General features: G+C 39.4%; 1 protein-coding gene across 4 annotated transcripts in view; it reads left to right on the top strand.

Moving 5' to 3' along the window:
- Positions 1–1,491: 1,491 nt before the first annotated feature.
- The window catches only part of TENM2 (teneurin transmembrane protein 2), a 1,406,199-nt gene continuing 1,382,101 nt past the window's right edge, over positions 1,492–25,589 (top strand). For all 4 annotated transcript variants that reach the window (XM_006864840.1, XM_006864839.1, XM_006864842.1 and 1 more), the window contains exon 1: positions 1,492–1,717. In XM_006864840.1, coding sequence (XP_006864902.1) covers positions 1,492–1,717 — 226 coding nt within the window. The remainder of the gene's footprint in view (positions 1,718–25,589) is intronic.

Raw genomic sequence — 25,589 nt, 5'->3', positions numbered from 1 at the left:
GGCTCTTGTTAAGTGTCATTGAGTTGGTTCTGACTCATAGCAACCCTGTATAGGGTTTCCAAGGAGCAACTAGTGATTTTGAACCACTGACCTTGTAGTTAAAAGTGACCTTACAGTCTAGTGCTTATCCTACAATGCCACACCAAGACTCCTCGAGATATATAAGCATCCCATTCCCATGTATAGCCATGTGGTAAATAACTAAGGATAAACAGAGGGGTTCAAAACTGCTGATCTGTTCCTTGAAAATTTGCAGACATGTTGAGGAGTTAGTGAGCAGCATTAGCCAGGAGAAAATCATTACTCAGGCTCTGGGTTATATTTTCAATTGTAATTAAAATTCTTATTTGTCCATTCTGTCCAGACCTGGTCCCTGTAGTCCATGCTATTTTGCATGGCAAATGAAATCAATAAGAGCCCATCATTTGGATCTTGGAGGCACCTAAGCATTTGGGCTATATATGCTAGGCAGAAGGTTAGTGTTTTCTGAGTGATGTTTGGCATACACTTGCATTCCTGGGTTATGCAACGGCAGCCTATGAGCTTCCTGGCTGCCAGTTTATATGTTAGATAGGTCTCTTCCCATCAGCTTACCTATTCAGCTTTCTTTTTTTTTTTTACTTTTCCATGATGCATGTCCTAGTAGTGAAATAAACTATCTGAGATCAAGTTGATGATCAGATTGTTGTGCCAGTTAAACATCTGGTCATGAAGGTTTCCTGTCAGTGGGTGACTGGGAAGAAACAGTGACCAGGTATGTCCAAGGCACAGATTTGCAAAGGAGGAAAAAAGTTATTGGGAGTTTTCTGAAAACTCAAGTAAAGAAATTAGAGAAACATCGTTTGCATGGCAAGAATGCATTCTATCATTATTCTCCAGACTCAGCTGGGCACTTTTATGTTCTAGTTGAATGTGACTTTTTGCCATTGGAAAGTATCAATAACATTTTTTTGCTTCATGCTCGAATCTGCCATTGCACCTTTTTTTCAGTCTTTTATTTATTTATTTATTTTGACTATTTGTTTTCTTCCTCACCTTTCTATAGCAAAAAGAGAGTGTAATTAAAGAAGGATAAAATCGGTTTTGCTTTGAACTGCTTCATAGCAAGATCTCGCTTACAGTGACAGATGTATTGTGTTATCCATGCACAGAAAAATCAAAAGATGAAGGTTTTTTGGTAATACTTTTATTCAAATCGATTAGATTAAAGCAGAAGGAAAATTGATTGCCTGCATCAACTTATTCTACTTGGACTGATGGTTTAAGTATACATTAAGTGCTTGCAAAACAGATCATTTCACACTGACCAAGTAGGTCTCTTTTATGCTTTTATCTGCGTCAAAACCTAAGTCAGATGTGAAGGTTAAGGTAGCTGTTCTTATAATCACAGAGTTGGTTTTTCTTTTGATATTTTCAGGTGACAAAGTGACAAATTCCAAAACCCAGCAGTGACTTTTCCAAAAGTATCTGTGTACTGCCTGATCCAGAACAATGGATGTGAAGGATCGGCGACATCGCTCCTTGACAAGAGGACGGTGTGGCAAAGAGTGCCGCTACACAAGCTCCTCCCTGGACAGTGAAGACTGCCGCGTGCCCACGCAGAAGTCCTACAGCTCCAGTGAGACGCTGAAGGCCTATGACCACGACAGCAGGATGCACTATGGAAGCCGAGTCACGGACCTGGTGCATCGCGAATCAGATGAGTTTCCTAGGCAAGGTAGGTAAAGCTGACCCCTAACTTGCTCCAATCCATCTCAAGTTCTTGACTTGTGCCAGTATGTATAGATGGCTGAGGTGAGTGAAACTGAGAGCAGAGTGCTGACAACCAGCTGCAGGGTTAGGTGGTACTTTAAGAACAATCCTTTTATCAACCCATATCAGACTCTTAGCAAAGTGTCTCGTGTGTCCTGGACACGAAATTCTTCTACAATTCAGTGGTTGCTGCTGGAAACCCTTCATAGTGGGTTATGACAGGTGTGACACACAACAGAACCTTGGCTTCATAACATATTCCTTGAAACATCATGAATCTCTATCCTGAGAGACAGGAGTCTATCTTTGCTTACTAACTTGAAGTCTAGTCTCAAGTCCTCAAGAAATCCACTTCCTTCTGCTTTACTCATTGTACTTTTCCTTCCTTTTTAAGCAAAAGGTATATTGGTTAAAAAATATTTAAGCCCATTTGGGTAGTAACAAATGTCCCACAGTAGTGCAAGTGGTTTGCATTTGGTCACTAACAGAGAAGTTGGTGGTTTGAATCCACCCAGCATTTCTGAAGAAGAAAGGCCTAGCAGTCTTGCATTGTTTTGTAATACTGATTCTTTATTTCCTGTTCTATTTCTTTGGAAATAAATGTTGCAATTAGTTTAATTTCTAATGAGATACGTTAGCTTGGAATTCCATTTCTCGCTCTTAGATTTCCTTAAATTACTTCACCTATTCTACTTTAGAGTGCTGGCGTGTCACTATAGCATAAGCAGTAGACTGCTGACCACAAAGTCATCTGTTCAAACCCAGCAGCTGCTCCTCAGAAACCACATTCAGCATGACTATGCGTTGGAACTAACTTGATGGCACTTTAACAAGAACAACATCTTTAGTTTATTTCTTATAAAGCAATAGATAGATAGGTAGATAGATAGATACACATATATATACATATATATTATATATACACACATATATAATATATATGTATATATCTGTTATTAATTAACATTATGCCCAAGATTTATAAATCTATAATCCAGAGATTGTTCTAAAAAAAAAAAAAATTATTTTATGCATCCTGTTTAACCTAGCTCCTGTGTTTATATTGAGAGAATATTATAAAAAATCAATAGGGAAACAGTTTAAAATTGTATTTGCCTTGCAACTGTAGATCCTTGCAAGATACAATTTTTATTTTACCCTCTCTCTAATTTTCTAAGGTATTATCATGTAAATGAAACACATACTGCTTCTCTCTGAGAAAATGGGAGGGGGGGACAGAGCTTGAAAATTGCTCTATGAAATGGCTTTGATCTGTGAATAACTTCAGCAAGTGTTTTATTCTGTTAAGTTCTTTCCTGACCCCAACACATATGTAGTGGGAATTGGAAGTCGTATGAAGAATCGTGACTTAATTAATCAAGGCAGTGCTTGAATGTGGAATTTAATGAATAATGAAGGATTAAAAATTAGGATACCTATCTGCTGTTTTCAAAAGCATCACCAATGCACACACAATTCACAGATTTTGAAAGGTGAAGCACGTTCAACATGGTTGAAAGCTTTTCATTTTCTGCTGTATTTTTGTTTCATTTGCAGTGTTTCTGCGTACATTTTGGTTTCTCTAGGCTGAAATGTACACTCTTCTCCCTAAGTCTCATTAAAGGTGCATCCTAGCCTTTGGATCAATGTACACTGAGTTGTAGATCTCAGATTATTGTTGAATTGTGGATTGGCCTGTCACCTTTTCCCTTATTAATATTTACATAAAACGAAACGAAGTGCTTGGAACTTTACTTTCAAATACACCTTTATGCTTCCTGTTTAATCATGTTCCCCTCCATTGATAATAATGGAAGTTGCTTGGCCATATCAAGCTCATAGCTTTGCAATTAACAATTCACACATGCCTCATGTTGTTATTGAGCCCATATTTGTTTGTATAATGTGTTTGCATGAATTAAAAACTGTGCAGGCCAAAAGTAGAAATGAAAAGGCATCAGAAAGTATTTGCATATGCAAGTGCAGTCCCTTCTGAAGACATCTATGAATTTATGCATGGAAATGTAGTCAGAGTCTGAGTGGATCTACTTTGATGGTTCTAAAATTGAACTCTGCAGGAAGTAAATAAGCACATATTTAAAGAGAGGAGGAGCAGGAGATATGATCTGGCAAGCAGCACATGATACTTAGTCACTACAGAGAGGGTTAAAATAAATTTTGCACTCAGTAATAAAATATATATATTTTAAATGTCATGTGCTTCCTAGTTCATTTTCTTATTCATGAAATCAGAGAGCAGGGTCACCTCACTACTTACTGGCCTAGAGGTACATTAGCAAGGATCATAGCAGAATCATTTCTTGTGTATTTTTATTTAAAACCCAAGACACTGATCATAAAACAAACACACTTCTTACATACAAGCAAGTTAGATAAACACAGTTGGATGAGTCTCCAGATGTTCAAGAGTAGAAAAGAATTACCAGCCAGTTAAAGTGATGTGAAGCCTGGGTCAGATCTTGTGTGGCTTTCCCAGTTGCTCACAGCAAGTATTAAATGTGAGAACCTGCTTTATCCAATGGGACAAATGGGCCAGATGTTCCCATGGGAAACTGATGGAAGCTCCTATCACATTGTGTCCCGTCTATGTGCTTCCAGCACAGAAGACCCTTCTGCCTTCTCCTATTGTGGGCTCTCTTTCCTAAGTAGAGACTATGTAAATTACCTGTCTGGTCTCTATTAAGCTGAATCCTCCTGGTGTGAAGAGAGAAACTTGCTGACCTGCAGTCTGTGGCTCCTGTAGTAATTAGTAATTAGTAAATGACTAATCCTGCACAAAGTAACATCCTAGTGGTCCCAGAGTTAATGCACCTGACAAAAGCGCACAGTTGTCTGATCCTTGGTCAGCTCCAAACTCAGTCCAACCTAGGAAAGCGATGTCACTTTGTATAATGAAGGTCAGCCAACTTCCCAGGCAGCTTGTTGTTTTGAATCCAAAAGTTAGGGAGTAGAGAAGACAGTGTCCTCAGAGTTAGACATGGCCCCTTGGCTTATGAACCTAGAGTTAGAAATGAAGTCATCTTCTACATAATGATGAACCTGTGACTCTGGTCTACATTCTCTGCTCTACCAGAATTCTTATTGTTGTTAGTGCTATTGAGTTGGTTCAGACCCATAGCGGCCCTGTATAGGGTTCCTTAGGAGGAGCTGGTGAGCTTGAACCGCTGACCTTGCAGTTCAAACTGACTTTGCAATCCAGTCCATTAACCCACAGTGCCCCACCAGGACTCACTAGTAGGATCAGTAGGCAGTTTTCAGATATATTAAACAACAGCATCAATAACAAAAGAATCAATGGCTAATATCTATTGAGTCCTTTCTATGTGTCAAGCACCAACCTAAGCATTTCACTTGTATTTACTCAGTCAACACAGCAATTTTGTGTAACAGGTACTGTTGTTTAAAATCTTTCTAAAAATTCAGCAACTACAACAGCTGGCATTCATGTACATTTTACTGACCTACTACCAGCGCTGCAGTACTGTATCCATGTTCCCATTCCCACCACCACCCCAGAGTCTTCAGGTTTCCTTCCTGCCTACCTCTCCACCAATCACCACTGTGAGAAATGAGCTCACTGCAGGGATGCTGTGGGGCTGCATGGATGGATCTGTGCTCTTCCCTACAGTCACCATCCTCCTTTGCCACAACCTCTCAACTTGGGCCAGTACCCGAGAAAGGTATCACTATCTAATGATATTACTCAGGTAAGCAGGACTGACTGGTTTCTGTGCCACTCAAGGTCCAGTGCTGGCCATAAAGTTTAGCCAGACACTTATTCCTCAAGGAGCTCTGCTTTCCAGTTAGTAGTAAGTCTCCTGAGATGGTCCAAGATTGAATTCTTTCCCTACACCTCAGGCAGTCTGTTTGGGTCAAGGTTGAAGAAAGAACTGGGGAAAAATTGGATTTTTGAAAGAATGCTTTCAACAGTTCCCTCAATTCATTTGAGTGATGAAATCGCGTTCAGCAATCCTTTCATTCACTTAAAAACACACACAAACCGACGTTATCTTTGGCTAGATTTGGTTTTCGAACTTCATATGCTGACTATTATGTCTGTCATCTTTAAACTGATTTGGAACATAATTTCTGTTCTGTGTAATTTGGTATAGAATGAATTTAACCTGTGTTAATAAGCTGAATTGATTCAATTACAGAATAAGAGTATAATAACTGTTGAACTTCTTTGGAAACCTGTGAGTATTTCTGTCTACTCTGTTGGTTCATAATGATTTTTCCCACTATATCCAAAGCTACCTCTCCTCAGTCAGTTTGCTATACTGTTGTGGATTGTGTGCTGCTGTGAGGGTGGACGCTACTGCTGGCATTATTTAAAATACCCACAGAGTCACCCATGGTGGACAGATCTCAACAGTGAAGCTGCAGGTGATTAGAATGCAAAATTTGGAAACATAAAAAAAGGGTTGAGACTTGATAAATGTGGCTTTGATGATAGGAATGACATGAGGAGGGAGAGTGAATAATAGGAATTTGCAAGGCCAATGGCTTATTAATGACAAATATCTTTCATCATAATGTAAATAACATAAACATAATATAATATAAATAGCGACTGTGCATGTGGACGTCACCAGAGGGAATACAACAGACTGCATCTGTGAAAAGAGACAATGGAGAAGCTCAATATCATAGAGTGAGGCCAGGGACTGACTGTGGAATGGATAATGAATTACTAATATGCAAGTTCAGGTTGAAGCTGGAAAAACAAAACAAACAAACAAAAAAATCTACTAGTATAAGGAGCTCTGGTAGCGTAGTGGTTACGAATCGGGCTGCGAACCTTAAGGTCAGCGGTTCTAAACTACCAGCTGCTCCGTGGGAGAAAGATGAGGCTTTCTACTCCCGTAAGGATTTACACCCTCGGAAACCCTGTACAGGGTCGCTATGGGTCGGAACCGACTCGACGGCACTTAACAACAACAACATACAGAGAGTCAAATTACAACCTTGAGTTTATCCCACCCAAAAATAGAGATCATCTCAAAAATAGACTTGCCATATTGAACACTAATGACCATGTGCCAGAGGAGCTGTGAGATGACGTCATACAAGAATGAAGTAAAAGATCATTAAGAAGATGGAGAGCAAAGAAAAGAACAAAATGGATCAGAAGAGATTCAGAAATACTTCTGAACATAGAGTAGCTAAAGCGAATGGAAGACATAATGTCTTAAAACAACTGAACAAGATTTCAAAAAGTGGCTCAAGAAGACAACATAGAGTATTAGAAAGAAATGTACAAAGACCTGAAATTAGAAAACGAAAATGAAGAGCACACTTAGCATCTTTCAAGCTGAAAGAACTGGGCATGAAAAAGACCTCTTAAAAGTGTTAAAAAGCAAAGATGTTTTGAGAACTAAGGTACACCTGAACCAACCCATATTCTTTGTTGTTGTTATTAGGTGCCGTAGAGTTGGTTTCGACTTATAGTAACCCTGTATAGTATTTCCAAGGAGTCACTGGTGAGTTTGAGCCACCAGCCTCGTGGTTCAAATCCACCTTGCAGTCTAGTGCTTTATCCACAGCACCATAAGAGGACTCCAGCCATGGTGTCTAAAACAACTCATATGCATATGAAAAGTGGACAATGAATATGGAAGATCAAAAAAGAATGAATGCCTTTGAGTTGATATTGTAAATACCATGGACTGTCAGAAGACTATAAATTTGTATTGGAAGTGCAGCCAGAATGCTCCTTAGAAGTGAGGATGTCATGAATTCATCTCAATACTTAGGTCATGTCATCAGAAAGAACTTGTCCCTGGAGAAGGATGTCATATTTGATGAAGTAGAGGACCAGTGAAAGAAGAGGCAGACCTTCCATAAGATGTATGACAGGGTAACTACCACTGTGGGCTCAAACATAATGAAGATTGTGCGGGTGGTATAGGACCAGCCAGTGATTTGTTCTGTTGTACACAGGGTCTCTATAAGTCAGAACCTACTCAGAGGTACCTGACAGCAACATTTAAAAAGGCACTGCATTAAAAATCCCAACACTTAACCTAAATAAATTAAAAAATTTAAAAAGGAAGTTTTAGTGGTCAAAATTGTTTTGTGTTTTGGTGAATATCTGCGAGGTTCAAATGTATCTTGAATGGATTGCTGTCAATTTATACTCCTACCTCTAGACAGGAAATCTTTTCATAATTCAACTCAGAATAAATCCTTGTACTCCTTAGTTACATTGTTATTGTTCTCTCTCTCTCTCTCTCTTTTTTTTTCTTTAGAAAGAAAGAGTCTGCAACCTTTCAGTGAAGTATGAGAGTTAGTCAGAAAGTATTGCTAATAGAGTTCCAACTCATACATGCACCAGGTTATTACAAACAAACTGTATTTAAACATATTTCTGTGATCAGTGGATGACTGCAGATTGGTTCTGTCAGTAGTGAATTTGTTTTAGAATGCCATAAAAAAGTTGAAATGATCCAATCAAAATAATTGCTTCCAAGATCTGGACCCATTAAATTTAAGACAGACCTCTGATCAGCTAGAAAATTATGACAACAGTTTACTTATTAGGTGTTTTTTTTGTTTTGTTTTTTTGGGGGGGCATTGTTTTGGAATTATAAAGGAGTGATCTTGATTTCTTAAAAGACACAGTAAGATCAGTGAGTGGGTGGGTAATTACATTTTAATAAAGTTGAAAAGTGCATTAGTGAGGAAAAGGGCCAGAAAAATTTCACCGAGAGATTTTTTCCCATCACAAAAGCATTCCTACTCACTGTACAAGGGCATCATGGACTATCTGTCCTATGGATTTCATTGATAAACTTTATCGTATCCTAATGACCACATGATTTACTATGCCAGAAATGACAAATTGAAGAGGAATGGTGTCGCATTCATTGTCAAAAAGAACATATCAAGATCAGTCATGAGGTACAACGCTATTTTTGATAGGATAATATCCATGTGACTACAGGGAAGCCCCATTAATACCACTATTATTCAAATTTACACACCAACCACTAAAGCCAACGAGGATGAAATAGAAGAATTCTATCAACTTTTTCAATCTGAAATTGATCAAATATGCAATCAAGATGTATTGATTGTTACTGGTGATTGGAATGCAAAGGTTGGAAGCAAAGAGGAAGGATTAGTAGTTGGAAACTATGGTCTTGGTGATAGAAATGATCTGGAGAATGCATGATAGAATTCTGCAAAATCAATGATTTGTTCATTTCAAATACCTTCTTTAGACAGTATAAGAGATGACTCTACACAGGGACCTCACCAGATAGAATACACAGAAATCAAATTGACTACATCTGCAGAATGAGACGATGGAAAAGCTCCATATCAACACTGAAAACAAGGTCAGGGCAGACTGTGAAACAGACCATCAAGTCCTCATACGCAAATTCAAACTGACGCTGAAGAATATGAAAACAAATCCGCGAGAGCCAAAATATTATCTTGAATATATCCCACCTGAATTTTGGAATCATCTGAAGAACAGATTTGATACATTAAACACTAAAGACCGAAGACCAGAAGAGTTGTGGGATGACATCAAGAACATTATAGATGAAGAAAGCAAAAAGTCATTAAGAAGACAAGAAAGAAGGAAAAGGTCAAAATGGATGTCAGAAGAGACACACTAAAACTTGCTCTCCAGCATAGAGATGCTAAAGCAAATGGAAGAAATGAGGAGGTCCAAGAGCTGAATAGAATATTTCAAAGATCAACTCAAAAAGATAAAGTCAAATATTACACCAAAATGTGCAAAGACCTGGAGTCAGAAAAGCAAAAAGGAAGAACACACTCAGCATTTCTCAAGTTTAGGGAACTGAAGAAAACAGTCATGCCTCGACTTTCATTATTGAAAGATTCTTTGGGGAAATGGTTGAATGATGCAGAAAGCATCAAGAAGATGGAAGGAATACCCAGAGTCATTATACCAAAGGAAATGGTTAATGTTCAACCTTTTCAAGAGGTAGCATATGATCAAGAGCCAATGCTACTGAAGGAAGAAGTCCAAGGTGCATTGAAGGAATTGGCAAAGAACAAGGCACCAAGAATTTATGGAATAAAAATTGAAATCTTTCAAAAAAGTGAGGCGGCACCAGAGGCACTCACTCATCTCTGCCAAGAAACTTGGAAGACAACTATCTGGCCAACTGTTTGAAAGAGATCCATATTTGTGCCCATTCCAAAGAGAGGCCACCCAATGAAATGTGGAAATCATTGGACAATCTCTTTGATATCCCATGCAAGTAATATATTACTAAAGGTAATACAGAAACGGCTACAAGCATACATTGACAGAGAACTTCCAGAGGTTCAAGCCGGAATCAGAAGAGGCTGTCGAATGGGGGATATCATTGCTGATGTCCGATGGATCTTGGCTGAAAGCAGAGAATATCAGAAAGACATTTACTTGTGCTTTATTGACTACGCAAAGGCTTTTGATTGTGTGGCTCATGACAAGCTATGGACAGCATTGCGAAGTATGAGTATTCCAGAACACTTAATTGTGCTCATGAGGAATCTGTACCTGGACCAAGATGCAGTTGTTCGAACAGAACATGGGAACACTGAATGCTTTAAAATTAAGAAAGGTGTGCGACAAGGTTGTATTCTTTCACCATACTTATTCAACACGTATGCTGAGAAAATCATCTGAGAAGCTGGGTGATATGAAGAAAACCATGGCATCAAGATTGGAGAAAGACTCATTAACACCCTGTGATATGCAGAGGATACAAACTTGCTTGCTGAAATTGAAGAGGACTTAAAACATTTACTGATGAAGATCAAAGAGAACAGCCTTCGGTATGGATTACATTTCAATGTAAAGGAAACAAAAATCCTCACTACTGGACCAATAAGCAGCATTCTTATCAGTGGAGAAAAGATTGAAGTTGTCAAGGACTTCATTCTTCTTGGGTCAACTATCAACACTCATGGAAGCAGCAGTCAAGAAATCAAATGAGGTATTGCATTAGGCAAATCTGCTGTACAAGTCCTTTTAAAAGTTCTGAAGAGCAAAGATGTCAGCTTGAGGACTAAGGTGTGCCTGACCCAAGCCATAGTATTTTCAATAACCTCATATGCATGCAAAAGCTGGTCAGTGAATAAGGAAGACCATAGAAGAATTGATGCTTTTGAGTTATGGTGTTGGAGGAGAATATTGAAAGTGCCATGGGCTGCCAAAAGAACCAATAGTTCCATTTTGGAAGAAGTGCAGCCAGAGTGCTCCTTGGAGGCGAAGATGGCCAAACTTCATCTCTCATACTTCAGACATATTGTCAGGAGGGACCAGTCGCTAGAGAAGGATATCATGGTTGGTAAGGTAGAAGGTCAGAGAAAAACAGGAAGACCCCCAATGAGATGGATTAGCCAAGTGGCAGTATCAATGGATTCAAGCATGGCAACAGTAGTGAGGTTGGCCCAGGATTGGGCAGTGTTTAGTTCAGCTGTGCGTAAGGTCACTATGAGTCGGTACTGACTGAATAGCAACAACAACAGCATACCATTAGCCTGCCTCTTCAGATTTCCTTTTGTCACCAAAATTCAAAGAACATTACTAGGAATATAATTTGAGACCCTCGAGAATGCCAAAACTTCTGTTTTGGCATGGTGCAAATCAACTAACACAAATTTCTTTGGGAAAGGGTCAGAGAGATGGAAACATCACTTTCAGAAGTGTTTAAACCTAGAGGGAGGATATGTTGAGGAACAATTTCACATTTTGGTATTTTGTTTAATAAAGGCTTTTAAGATTTTTGTAACAATATTCTTTGAATCACTAACTGAATCATATGATTCACTATATTCCTGTGTCATGCAAAGGGTTAACACTCAGCTTCTATTTGAAATGTTGGTGGTCTGAATCTATCCAGTGGTGCTTTAGAAGAAAGACCTGGTCATCTGCTTCCGAAAAATCAGACATTTGAAAGCTATGGAGCACAGTTTGACTCTGATACACACGGAATCACCATGAGTTGGATTCCTAACCAGTATCTTTTTATTTTCTTTTTTAATGTTTTCTTGTGAATTATGTGACAGTTTACATGGGAGAACATTAGTTTTACATTCAATCCCCTCCCCATGGTTACAATCCCCTCCACGCATCACCAATCAAGGAAAGGGTACATACTATAAGCCTGCTCCACCCCCCACCCCTCTTCCTCCCTGGGTCCTGAGTCCCCAGCTGCTCCATCTCTCCATGTCATCATCTCTGCCTTGATTTTAGGGATCGCTGCCTCTCTGGGTAGGGTTCTGCTCTCTGCTCTTCTCACTTCATGGTCCCAGGGACCTCCGCTCCCAGCCTGCAAAGTCAATCACTCCCCTCCTTGCCACAAAATGCCTACTTTTACATTTACAACCTTCACAATCAGTCCTGGTAATAATAATTCACCCTTGCATCACAAGAGACCGATCCACATTTCCTTTAATCAGTCCTGCCTAGACAGATTGGATACTACTCAGTGGAGATTCTACCTTCCTCCATGCCCTCTTGATCTAGGCTCCCTCTTGAGAGTTTGTAAGCCAGTCACTTCTTGCTTTTTTAGCCCCCTTCCCCCCAATTTTGGATAGCCAATGTCCAAGTTGCCCATCCCTGTCTACTCTGTGTATGGAAGGGGTGGGAATGATCCCTGCTACAAAGATTTGTTCCCTCTTTTGAGCTATTGCATCCATAGGTGAATCAGCATCTTCTTGCTGGATAAACTACATCTTGTTGCTTCATATGGGAGAAATATGGAGAGCAGTTAAGAATATGGACTCTGAAGTTAAACTGTGTCTGTCTACTGTTGTGTACTATCAAGGTAACCTTGATCAAATTTTTGAATATAAGCTCTAAGTATTTCTCCAATTCTAAAGGTTTCTACCACGTACAGTTAGTGGGACTATTTATTACAGTTATGGATTCATCATACTATGTATTCTGTCTTTCTTTAATAAGTGGTTATATTTATAACTATAATTATTGTCATTTTAATTCCATTGGCAGGAAAAAAAAAAAAAAGAGAGATCTCCTGCTTTCTGTGCCTCATAATATTCTGTATAATAGGAATCTTTCCCCGGCTCACCTGCTTGCATTTTTTTCCCTATGACTTGCAAAACCTCTGACATCTTCAAACCCAGACTTTCTCTTCCAGCTTGTTGATAGAGTATGTTTTCCTCAGTATACACCATACCTTAATTTGCTCCTAAAGATGAGCATAACTCACACATCATTTCTCTATTTTTAGAAAGGAATGAAAGGTACATCTAACAACTGTCAGATGATGCTAACACACTGTGAAAGAGTTGTTAGTCAGACAATTTTACAAGTTAAACAAACAAATAAAAAGCTAGATTGGAAAAGATACCCGAAGGTAGTATCTTTGGATACAAACTATTTATTTAGAGATGTCTGTTTTATGGTATAGAAATCAATGTGAAATTTAGAAATTGATTTAATTAAGAGAAGATTTAACCCATATAAACCCTGGATGAAAATTAGTCCACTTTCATCCATCTACATATAGTCATTTGAAGTTATGTCAATTGGTAAATCAAACTTCTTGTTGTTGTTGTTAAGTGCCCTCAAGTTGGTTCCAACTCATCGCGACCCTGTATAGGGTTTCTGAGGAGCAGCTGATGGGTTTGAACAGCTGACTTTGAGATCCAGCACATTATCCTACAGCATCTCACCAGGATACCAAATCAAATTTATGTGGATTTAATTGTTGATAGTCACTGATTTTCTAAGATTATATATCAATTTTTAATAACTGTAGCTTTTGGACAACAATTTTCGGATTTGTCTAGTTGTTATCTTACAAGTGGCCATTTATGAATGATTCTCCATTCTCCTTTGAATCTCACTTAGTTTGAAACTTCTTAATTTTCTAGTTTTTTTTTTTTTTTTGGTAGTTCTTCCCCAGAGTTGTACCTTCAGTCTTCTCTTCTTTTTCTCCAATTCACTTTCTTCCAAACACTCTTATTCATAAGACTATAGCTATTTCTACTTCTCCAGGTATTTTTCCATTAAAAAGGATAACACCCCAACTCAAATTACTGTAAGCAAAAATACAGTGTTTTGGTTCATATCACTAGAATATCTAGCAATATACTTGACTTCACACAAAATTCTTGTGACTTGTCCTTTCTTGGTTCTCATTACTTAGCTTTATTCTTCAAAGCATTTGAAAATGCTTTTGATAATCCCATTCTTCCTTTGTATCCTTGTAGTCACATTGTTGAAAATAATGCTTTCTGTGAACTTCACCAGAACAATTTCATGGAAATTCACATAGGCCACTCTTCTGACATCCCTATTCACCATTCTAACATTAGTTACACTTGTCTTGTGTCTGAGTACAGGTGCTAGTGAGCCTCACCTGAACCTGATGAAATGAATTCCATGGAGAACAGAAAGGTCCTATTATCAGAAATAGGTAAGGAATACCTGTTAGGCTACTGGTGGATGCTCCCAGCACTTGCTGTTTTTGTTAAGTGTCATCAAGTTGGTTCTGACTCATAGTGACCCTGTATAGTGTTTCTGAGGAGCAGTTGATGGGTTTGAACTGCCAACCTTGTGGTTCACAGTCCAGTGCTGATCGTATGGTGACATACCAACTCCCAACATTTGTGATACTCAAATAGACAAGGTGACTTGTGTGGTCTTTCTAGGTGACATGGCCACATCCCTAACTTCCTTTGAAATATCTTTTTTTTAAGCATTCTATTAGATGTCTTCTCCTCAGGATCTGTTTTCGCTTTTGATATTTTAGCTTTTGGTAATAGCATCATGATTCTTGTGTTCTAAAAAAGAGTCTTCCAAGACAATATATATACATATTTTGATCCTGTATATATCGATATTCACCAAATAAAAGAACTCTTTTCTTTCCATACTCCACTCATACTGGCATTCTAGGAAGAACACAAGTTTTATTTCTCTCTCCACTATTCAGAGTTGGCCTCAGTTTTATTCCTTAAATCAAAGGATACGATATAAATGCCCATGGGTCATACATGGCCCTTCTCTATAACTTTTTGGCCTATAGATTGCTTTAGATATCGTGAATCTTGCACCTTCTAGACAGTCCATTCACATTCCAGTTTGCCATAGGCCTTCCATCTGCCTGTTAGCCTATACCAATTTCCCTATTCAGTCATTTATTGTGTGTGCCAGGTCCCCAAAGTCTATTGCATTTGCTGAAATGCCATCCTATTATCATCTCTCCCTTTCCTATGGATTACTACTCTGCCTATTCCTGCCTGTTCATCCTACAAAGCTTAACCTACAGATCACCTCTTAAGTGAAGCCTTCTGTGACATCTGTAACATGGTCTGCCCTCTTCTGAATTCCTATAGTCCTAATAGCTTGTTATTGTTCTCTATATGAATGACTCCCATGCACAGAACACAGATTCTATGATTGTTGTGAACAGGAAGATAAACAAAGTACTCTGCATTTTGTGTTCTGACTCATAGATGCACCTGTATGAGAATTCCTTCTTACTAATAGGCTTTCCCTGCACTAATGAGAAAAATTGAAAGTTCAGTTAAGAAAAGCAGATCACTTAGAAAATGTGGGCAGTGTGTCTGTCCAGCATGGAAATACTTAACACCACATCGTGAATGTCAACTTGCGAGAGTTTTCTGCAACTTAACTTTGGAAATCACATCTCAATTTATACTATCTAACACTTGTTTGTGTTGTGTATTAGTGACCTAAGAATACTATAAACTTTCTAGCTTGATATCACATTTTGTATAGTGTTTCTGAAGGGACCTACTATGTGATATGTGTAGGAGGTCTGCAGGGCATATGTATTCGACAACAGGATGCACCTCCAACCAACAGCTGTAAGTTCCAAAGGCTAACTGTACCACAAGAGATGAGGTGGTTGTCAGTGTCTGCTTCACTTGGCCTTACAGTCTGGCCCCAGGAGTGGTGGTGCCCCACCCACTGACAAATCATCCCACTGATATTATCAAAGGAGACATAACATTTTCAATGTCATGTTTTAGATTTATAATTTAATTTTCAGCTCTGGCAATTCCAGAAGCATCCCTAGGGACATGTGAAGAGGAGGGGACTGCTACATACCCGAAATTAATTCATGTTCATTTCTTGAGCACCTTAATTGGCATGCTTATCTCATAAACCCTCTCTCTCTGCTTCAGCCAACCTTCATCACACCACCAAGTTATTACTCAATATTCCTCTGGCATTGACGGCTTTCCCGTCTACTCAACTTCAAGTTCGATATACTTTAGTAATTATTCTTTGCTGGGACCGATTAGAACAAATACTGAGTGTACACAGAGATATTAAAAATAAGTGCAACAAAGACATATTTAATAATGTCCAACAGTCTTTTATAATATTTGGAATATTTTACCAAAGTTACTGTGAGCATTATGTTTAATGCATTTTCTCCAAGATAGAAAGATCTTTTTCAGGAATGAAAAGCTAGAGAAAAGTCAGATGGGCTCGGTTGTATTCTTGGCTGAATGTGTTATTCTCCATCCTTTTCCAGGTCTTTTTCTTTGGCCAAAGCCAGAAAATGTGAAGCTTCTTTTTGTTCACCCTGATTTATGAATAGTAGTGGTTGGATAGTTACTGTCCCAGTGGGAGGTATTTTATTTTAAAAATAGTTTGAAGCAGTTCCTTTAGAAGTCCCCCAAGTCCATTGCCACCTTAACTGTGCATTGTGCGTTTCTCAGTCCATCCTTGTACAGTTAAGTTCTGTTCCATGTGCTGAGAATTAAAGCACTGAATTTATTGGTAGCATTTTGAACCAAAATGTTTGCATTTATTTAGAAAGTAATTCCAGCAGGTTAAATTTGTTCTTCTACATCTATTTGCTGCCTCTAGAACATTAATAGACTGGGATATAGAGTAGGAGTTTAATGTCCTTGAAACAAACAAACAAAATATCCAGTCAAGTGCAGCGTAAATGGATAGATCCCAAATGGATCTCTCTTAAAAGGAGTGCAAACCAGGTGGCATCAAGAGCTTCAAACAGGCTTCTGTGCATCTGGCTGCCTTGAGTTCAAATTCCCCTTAGTTTACAGTGACAATTCATTTACTATTCACATGGTGTCCACATTTGTATGTATTACAAAAGCGCTGCATAGAGATGACCTAGTTCACACTTTCTGCTTCACAAACCCAGGGATTGAGCAGCAGAGAGGCCACGGCAAAGTGCTGACTTGTCCTAGCTGAGCAGTGGAAGGAGAGTGAATGTGGCCTCGGCCCAGGCCGTGTCTGTCTCTGGACCAGTGCTTCTCAACCTTGGCAACTCATTAGACTCTCCTGAGGAGTTTTGAGAAGTTTCAATGCCCAAGCCCTGCCCAAGACCAATTAAATTGGGATGTCTGGTTATTGGACCAAGGAATTAGTATTTTTTAGAATTGTATTGTTTAAATAACTAAAATATTTCAAGGGATTTGAATGTAACAAGAGACATTATACAGAATCTTTCCATTTATTTGATGACTTGTGGCATTTCAAGCATACAAGGCTTCATCCTTACCCTGCTGACTTACAGCCTTGCTAACCACTGGGAAGCATATAGTGCTATTTTAAATGTGGTGTTAGTTGCCATAGAATCACTTCAGACTCATGGAAACCCAGTGAGGTGAATAATGGGATTGGGCCAATGTGACCCATAGAGTTTTCAAAGACTGATTTTGTTTAGTTTTGATGTCTGAAGTAGAAAACCAGATCTTTCTTTTGGCTTTATCTTAGTCTGGAAGTTCTGATGAAACCTTTTTAGCATAATAGTCCCATGCACACCTCTACAGAGAGACTGCTCTAAGGTGGCTGCTATGAATTGCAGTGGCTTGGAATTGAACTTCCCACATGGAAGACCAGAATTATACTGCAGAACCAGCACTGCAGTACTGATTTTCCCAGAGTCCCTTAATTCTTAGAATATTTGGGTTAATTACATGCCATGCAAATGGAAGCCCAGTGTATAGAGCTCCCAAACCAATAATGAGCAACCAGTTGCCTCCATTGCATATCCTTGGTTGCTATGGTCCACCTCTTTGTCCTTGTGTTAGAAGAAGCAGGTGGACTGATTCTTTTAGTACCCTTGATTCTCATCTTACGTTCTGTTAAACATTAAACATGGGGATTTAATTTAAGCACCTGGTTTGGAATGTAGCACATAATCAATGAATTGTGTTAATTGATCCAGCATCTTCAAAGTTAAAGCAGTAATGATGAATTTAGAACTAGCAGTGCTGAATAAAATCAGTAATGATGAATTTGAATCTAACAGTACAAGAAATATATCAAAATTGAGTTGATGTTGAAAGGTGATTTTAGTGATGAAAGGTAGCTGTAATAGTAGGTTTCTACCTGTTTTGTGGTGTTAATATTTTTGAAGAGTAGAAATGTCTCAGACCCCTAGTAGCACAGTGGGTAACTGCTGGATTATTAACTGAAAAGTCAGTAGTTCAAACCCACCAGGAGCTCTGAGAGATAAAAGATCTGGTGATCTATTCCCATAAAGATTATATTCTGGTAGATCCTATGGGTAAATTTTAGTCTGTCATTTAGGATTGGTAAGAACTGAAGTAGAATTGATGCTTCACAGCAATAAGAGGAGTGGCTCTAGTATGAGATCAAATCTCCAGTGTTCACAGAGGCCAGACAGGTAAGACAAATAAATGAAGTCTATGAGTAGTAAAGGAGCTCTGCTACCATTGTTGTTGTTAAGTGCTGTAGAGTCGGTTCCGACCCATAGAGACCCTGTACAGGGTTTCCAAGGCTGTAAATCTTTACGGGAGTAGAAAGCCTGATCTTGCTCCCGCGGAGCAGCTGGTAGTTTCGAACTGCTGACCTTAAGGTTCGCAGCCCGATTCGTAACCACTACGCTACCAGTGGTTATAAATTGGGCTGCGAACCTCAAGGTCATCAATTCGAAACTAACAGCTATTCCACAGAAGAAAGAGGAGGATTTCTGCTCCTATAAAGACTTACAGCCTCAGAAACCCTGCACAGGGTCGCTGTGAGTCAGAACTGACTCCACGGCACTTTACCACCACTACCACCACCACCACTGAATGGTAAACTATTCTCCTGATGGAGACTGTTTGAGTTTGGGAGTCCAGGCAACTGTCTCTGAACTCTGGGAGGTTACTGTCATTAAGGACCTCAAGTCCAGTGTTGCTAAATCCCTGACTTTTCAAGAAAATGGACAAATCAGAATTTTAGTGAAGTATTCCGATTCCAAAATCTCCAGATGCATAATGGTCAATTCTAGAGCAGTTTGAGTCATCTTTGTACAAGTCCTGCTTTCGTGCCCTGGGGCTTTCTGATGATAAAGTGTGGAACACTCTTGAGGAAAAGGGACACTCAAGAATATGTGAGCCAGGAAGTGCAGCTGTGGTCTTCTCTTAACCAATAACTTCAGAGCCAATGAAAAGAAGCAGATTATAAGTGGTTTTCCCCTTTGTCTTGAGATTTGGAGTCTGATGTTTCTCTGAAGAACCCAGTGCAATCAACACTATGGATCTTCAGAAGTAGCCAACTCCATGTTTTGAAGTGCCATCGAGTCAGTTCTGACCCATAATGACCCTGTATAGAGTTTCTGAGGAGCAGCTGGTGAGCTTGACCCACTGACCTTGCAGTTCAAACGGCTTTGCAGTCTGGTCCATTTACCCACAGCACCACACCAGGACTCCAACTCTATAGTGCATCATTAAATGGGCTCGTCCTCCTGATCTGTCTCCTCCCTTCTGTCCCACCTCTACCCTCCAGAGTCACTTCCCCAAAAATCTACTTGTTCTTAAGCCTTGGTCTCAGCCTCTGTTTTCAGGAGAGCCTGGAATAAGACAGCTAATGAGTTTTAACGATCACTGTGTACGCATTGGTGGCTCAGTGGTAAAATTCTCACTTTCCATTCAGGAGACCCAGCTTTGGTTCCCAGCCAATGATCCTCATGTGCAAAGAAATCCATTTGTTATTGGGGCTTACATGGTATTATGATGCTTGATGCTTAATGTGTTTTTCCAGAGCTTCTAAACTATGATGGACTAGAAAGAAAAGCTGGGTGATGTACTTTAGAGAAAATCAGCCAATGAAAGCCCTGCGAAGGACAATGATTCAGTCTGGAACTGGTCTTGGGGAAAACTCAAGACTGGACAGCATTTTGTTCTATTGTGTGTGAGGTCTCCATGAGTGAGGATCAACTTGACAGCTTCTAAAAACAGAACAAAGAAAGTCTCTCTATAAATCAAGAGGTGATTGCTGAAACAACCAGTGTGGAACTTCTTCGGTTTCTTTAAAAGTAGAATTTGAGCTTAAATTATAGACATGGCTTGGCACTTACTAGACTATACTAAAGTGTTAGAAGGTTTTCAAAATTGTTTTTTTATATTGTTTTATCTAAGAAATGGTGCCGGGTTTCATTTGCTTGCTTGGTTGATTGGCTTTTAATGAACTTTATTTTGTAATAGATTTGGTATTGTTATTGTTAAGTGCCATGGAGTTGACTCTGACTCATAGCGATTCTGTATAGGGTTTCCAAAGAGCAGCTAGTCAGTTTGAACTGCTGACCTCATGCTTCCTGGTCCACTGCTGATACCACAGCACCACATTAGGTTTACAAAAAATCTTGCAGGAATACTGAAGAGAGTTCTCCAGCTGATTGCTTCAGTGCTTGTGAAAATTCTCACTGCATATGTGTATCAAACCATACATAGGTGTTATGGTTGTTAAGTGCCATCAAGTTAGTTCTGACTTAGAGAATCCCTGTATAGGATTCCCAAGGAGCAGCTGGTGAGCTTGAACCACCAACTTTTAGGTTCAAACCGACCAACCTTGTGGTCCATTGCTTTATTCCACGGCATCACACCACATTTATATATATGTTGTTTTTACGTGCTAGTGCTGGCGAGTCAGTCCTAATTCATAGCAACCCTGTTTACAACAGAATGAACCACCACCTGTTCCTACACCATCCTCACAATTGTTAACCTTGAGCCCATTGCAGCTGCCACTGTGCCCGTCCATCTTGTTGGTCATCTTCCTCTTTTGTGCTGACCCTCTACTTTTCCAAGCATGATGTCCTTTTCCAGGGATTGGTCCCACTGATAGTATGTATGAAGTATGAGAGACATTTTTTTTTTTTTTTTTTTTTTTTTTTACTGCTTAAAATGTTATCACCTCAAAATTTGGACGCGAAGAATATGAAATTATCAACAAACCCAGAGAGTTTCTTGAGGGTGAAGAGAGTTCCTCATTCACCTTACCCTCTCCCTTAAAACCAGTTATAGTTTGATACACATGGGCATCTACTAATTATGTGTTGAACATACTGAAGGGATCATATCTGATTCCTGCACTTTCTCTCAAACCCTCCTATACCAACGCACCTGTCAAGACATTATTGATGTCAAACAGCCTTTGTCCTGTGCTATTTCAGTTCTTCCATGGAAAGGAACATTGGAAAGCTCGCTTTTTACTCTTGACTGTCTTCCCTCCCCAGACTAGTATATGATCAAGTGATCATTGTTGCTAAACAAAGCTGGAGCTGCACTTGGGCCCCCCTCAGTGGTGAGAGCTTTCTAGGGTATGCCTGTGCACTGCATGTTGTGATGTATTTTTAGCCAAACCCTGAGTGAAAGCCAACATGCATTTTGTCTCTTTTCTGGATCCTCTAAGCACACATCTTGCTCCTTTCTGGGGTGGCTAATAAAAACAGTAATAACAGCGCATGCTGTAATTTCAGCCTCGTTTCTCAGAACACCTCTATAAGATCTTTTTTATTAACCCTTTTCAGGAAACTCACATAGTTGTTGATAGGACTCAAAACTGTCTGAGCAATTTATTTTTGTTCAAACTCAGTTTATATCTCAGGAAATGATTAGTCATAGAATGTTAAATTATATGGTGGTTTGATCCTGCAACCTATTTGCTTTCTGTCCTTACCAGAATGAAAAGAATGATTTAGCATTCTAAGACTGGGATTCAACCCTCTTTGTATAAAGACTGGGGCAGGAAGGAAATGAACAGAGGCATCTTCTTTCACCGAATTTTGTTTATTTAGTGGTAAGGATATTTTTCATTGAATCCGTATGAAGTACCAGGCACTGCTCACAACACATTGCGTATATCAATTCTTTATCACTCTCATATTAAAAGAGGAAAAACTATACTGCAGAGATCATAGATAATCAGAGCTAGGGGGACAGAGGGAATTTGGTGGAGGACTTTCCGCTGGAGAACAACAATATCATTTATAGTGAACAAACAAATAAAGCTTGTGTCTTCTCAGTGGGAAACATCAGAAGAGGTAAGAACAGAAACAGGGCAAGCAGGTAAGTCTTTTTTCCAGGGCTGCTTACTTCCAGAGAACCGCATCCCAACTCCTAGAGGGTTTAGGTGTGTCAGATAGAAGCTTGGAGACTGAGTTCTTTCACATGCTGAAAACCGTGGATGTGCTTCTTGTACTCAACTTTGGTAAAAGTTACAGACATGAATCATGGAGGCATTGGGAGCATCATGAAGACATGTTTCAGTTTGATCAGAGTCATTTTCTGTAAATCTTGTTATCTTGAGCATAACAGTGGACCCACCCCCTTTTGTGCTTTATCTCAAACCAGCTGTCCTCCCCTTTCCTCCACATACATAGGTCCTAGCAAAGTAGAGCTTCTGTTCACAGTCATTGGCTTTGGAAAAGTTATTTCATTCACATGCATTACAATTTGTTCTTTTTGTTTGTTTTTATCTTAAAGCCTAGAAAATTCTCTCATGCGCAAAAATGCTCATTCCTGGTTGGATGGGGTATTGCAGCTTCTTGTTTACAGGTAGTTTTCAGAGAGGTACAAGGATGTAAGCTAAGCTGGGTGTTTAGGAAACAAAATGAATCTAAGAAGTTTATAAAAGCCCATGTTGAAAAACAGCCATTTACATGAACTATTTGCTCCTAGGCCAATTACTCTAAGAACACTTTCTTTATGGGGTTTTCTATCACCACCATCCGTTTCCCAAATTCCCCAGCACAGTATAATATTAAACCAGAGACTAAAGAACTATATAATAATGCTAATAGCTACCGTATACTGAGCAATGTGTCTCACTATACCGTATAAGGTTCATACTTGAACGTCAGTACTAGGCTGAAGGAGAGACAAGATTTTGAGGTCACTTACTTGACCAAGCACAGACAACTTGTGCATGAGGGGTAGCAATAAAACTGAACCTAAGCAGTCTGATTCTAGCAGTTTTTGTTTGTAGATGCCAGGAAATGTTTGTTGACTGACTATGTAAAATCCATATGTCCCTCAACACTTGCCAGAGGGAAGAAATGATGTCCAAATGTTGAGATAGAACAGACAGTCAGGTTGCTGGAAATCAGAGTATCATTACAGCTATTAAGACAATGCAGAGGGCTATTTTGGTTCCCAGATCTGTGCAGCCAGATGGAAATAGTAGTTCAAGTTTAGTGTTGTCAGACAGCAGAGGCTGTGGGCAAAGGGGAAGGCATGGGTGAGTGAGTTTTGACTGTTTATCTCTAATGTGTGTGACCAGTGTCACTCCCATCTTTGATGGCTGTGATTTATTCTATTATACTGTCAGGATTAAAACACCTTAGCAGGAGAAACATAAAGGGAGGGATACAAATGCTGTGTCATCGATATGACAGATGCTATTTTTCTGGCAATTCTAGACTATGGGGATAAGGGAATTTTCTAAAAAATGCTATGGCCACAAAATATCAGAACCAGACTGATGCTTCACCAAAAAGGACAGACCTGTTACCCTGGAGTTCATTCTGACTCATAGTGACCTTATGTGTTAGAGAGTAGACCCGAGGTACATAGAGTTTTCTTGGCTGTAATCTTTATGGAAACAGATTATCAGAGCTTCTGTTCTTTGTCCCTTCTGGGTGGACTCAAACCACAAACCTTTCAGTTAGCAGCTGCCCACAAACCATTTGTGCCACCAGGAACCAAGTGCCATACTCTTAAGAGTCTCATTTAAGGCATTCAGTTACCAAATTAGAAAACTGAGGCTTACAGCATTGTTGTAGTGGCTAATGTCACATAACTCATAGAACCCTAATGTCCATCTCCCAATTCAGTGTTAGTCAACCTGCTAATTGAGTCCATTGTACCTTCCCCTAATTCACAGAATAGAGCATTACATTCAGTTAGAAGCTAACATTCTAACAAGGATAAAGACTTAGGGGTAACTAACAGTAATAACAAGGAAAAAGAGGAAATGCTTTCCTTTGTTCCCCAGTGTCTATGAAAGTACTGTTTTAATACCAGAACCTTGGTCCTTAGCTCTCTTCATTGATATCTATTTTTCTACTAATTCCTTCCCCTTTTCTAAAGACAAGGAGACCTTTCTCACCTCCTTCCCCTTGTTAAGTTCTGGGGTGGTCCAGTTCCCACGTGCCTGTGCTTCCAGCTACCTTTCTGTCCTCATCTATCCTTAAATTGATCTCTTCATCCCCTTTCTCTCTTCTGATGTTTTTGCATCAATGCACACTGGATATCAGAGCAAGTCAGAGTTCTAGCCTGTGGAGAAGCCCAAGCCACTCCTTTCTCTGCCTCATGTCTCCTTCATTTGCTCTCCTGCACAGATTTTCCAGCAATTCTGCTCTTTGTGTTGTTGTTGTTGTTGTTGTTGTTGTTGTTGTTTTTGTTTCTTGAAATCAGTAGAAAAGCATAGAATTTGAAGCCAGAAGACATGGCTCCAAGCCTGAGCTGGACCGCTCTTTGAGTGTGACATTGGCCTATGACAAATCTTAACAAGTGTCTCTGAGCTGAAGCATCCTCCTCTATACAGCTGACACCACAGTACTTACTCCAAAGCATCATTAGTGGGTGAGACTCATAAAAGACAAAATATTTTATAAAAAGTGCTCATTGCCACCAAATTTTACTGAGGGTACTGAGCCCAAGGACCACCAAAGCCGTCAGACCTTTTAGATGCCAAACACCTTTGTGTTTCCCTCCATCCTCATTGCCCACCAGCGTCATTCTGTGACCTCCCAGAAATGGAGTCGACATCTTGGAGTTGAGACCATATTGCTCACCAATTCCTATAGATGTGGTTTCTAACCTGAAGACATAGACATAAAAGTACCACCTTGAAGACAAACCAAGAAAAACCAGTGGAATAGTGATTTCCTGCTTAATTAGCACAAAGGCTCATCCCAGAGCAACTTAATAAAAATTTGATTAGAATTTTCTGGAGTACTGAATGTGCTTAACTTTTAGCGGTTTAAAACTTTATATGCGAGGTGCTTAGACTTTAAAAAAGTATATTCCAAAACAATGGTCCTTGTCTTTTCTCTAAGTCCAGTACTTTGTGTCCTTGCATTGAATTAGCTAAAGTTGCTACTGTTATTGTTACTGTGTGCTACTGAATCGGTTCTGAATCATAGAAACCCTTTATAGGGTTTCCTATACAAGAGGAGTGGTCTTCTAACGTGGCACTGTAGGATCCTCACTGGACTTCAAACCACAAGTTCAGCAGTTAAACCCACCAGCTGCTCCATAAAAACCTTATATAGGGTGGCTGGGTCAGAACTGACTTGATGGCACTTAACAACAAACAACAACAAGAGGAATGACTGGTGAGTTCAATTGGCTGACCTTGAATTAGCAGTCCTGTGCTTATCCTACAGCACCATACCAGGACTCCTAGCTATGGAAAGAACAAAAAACACTTTTCTCCCTCTCCCTGATCCCAGTGGATTGATATCAGAATAGAAGCAATCTCTCCTAAAGCTCAAACCAGGATGGATTCCTCAGGAAAAAAACAAACAAACATATATATGTGTATGTATATGTGTATGTATATATATATGTGT

Source organism: Chrysochloris asiatica, unplaced genomic scaffold (assembly GCF_000296735.1).
Source record: "Chrysochloris asiatica unplaced genomic scaffold, ChrAsi1.0 scaffold00071, whole genome shotgun sequence".
NCBI lineage: Eukaryota > Metazoa > Chordata > Mammalia > Afrosoricida > Chrysochloridae > Chrysochloris > Chrysochloris asiatica.
The sequence above is the reverse complement of the archived record's forward strand: the minus strand, read 5'-3'. Positions and strand labels throughout refer to the sequence as shown.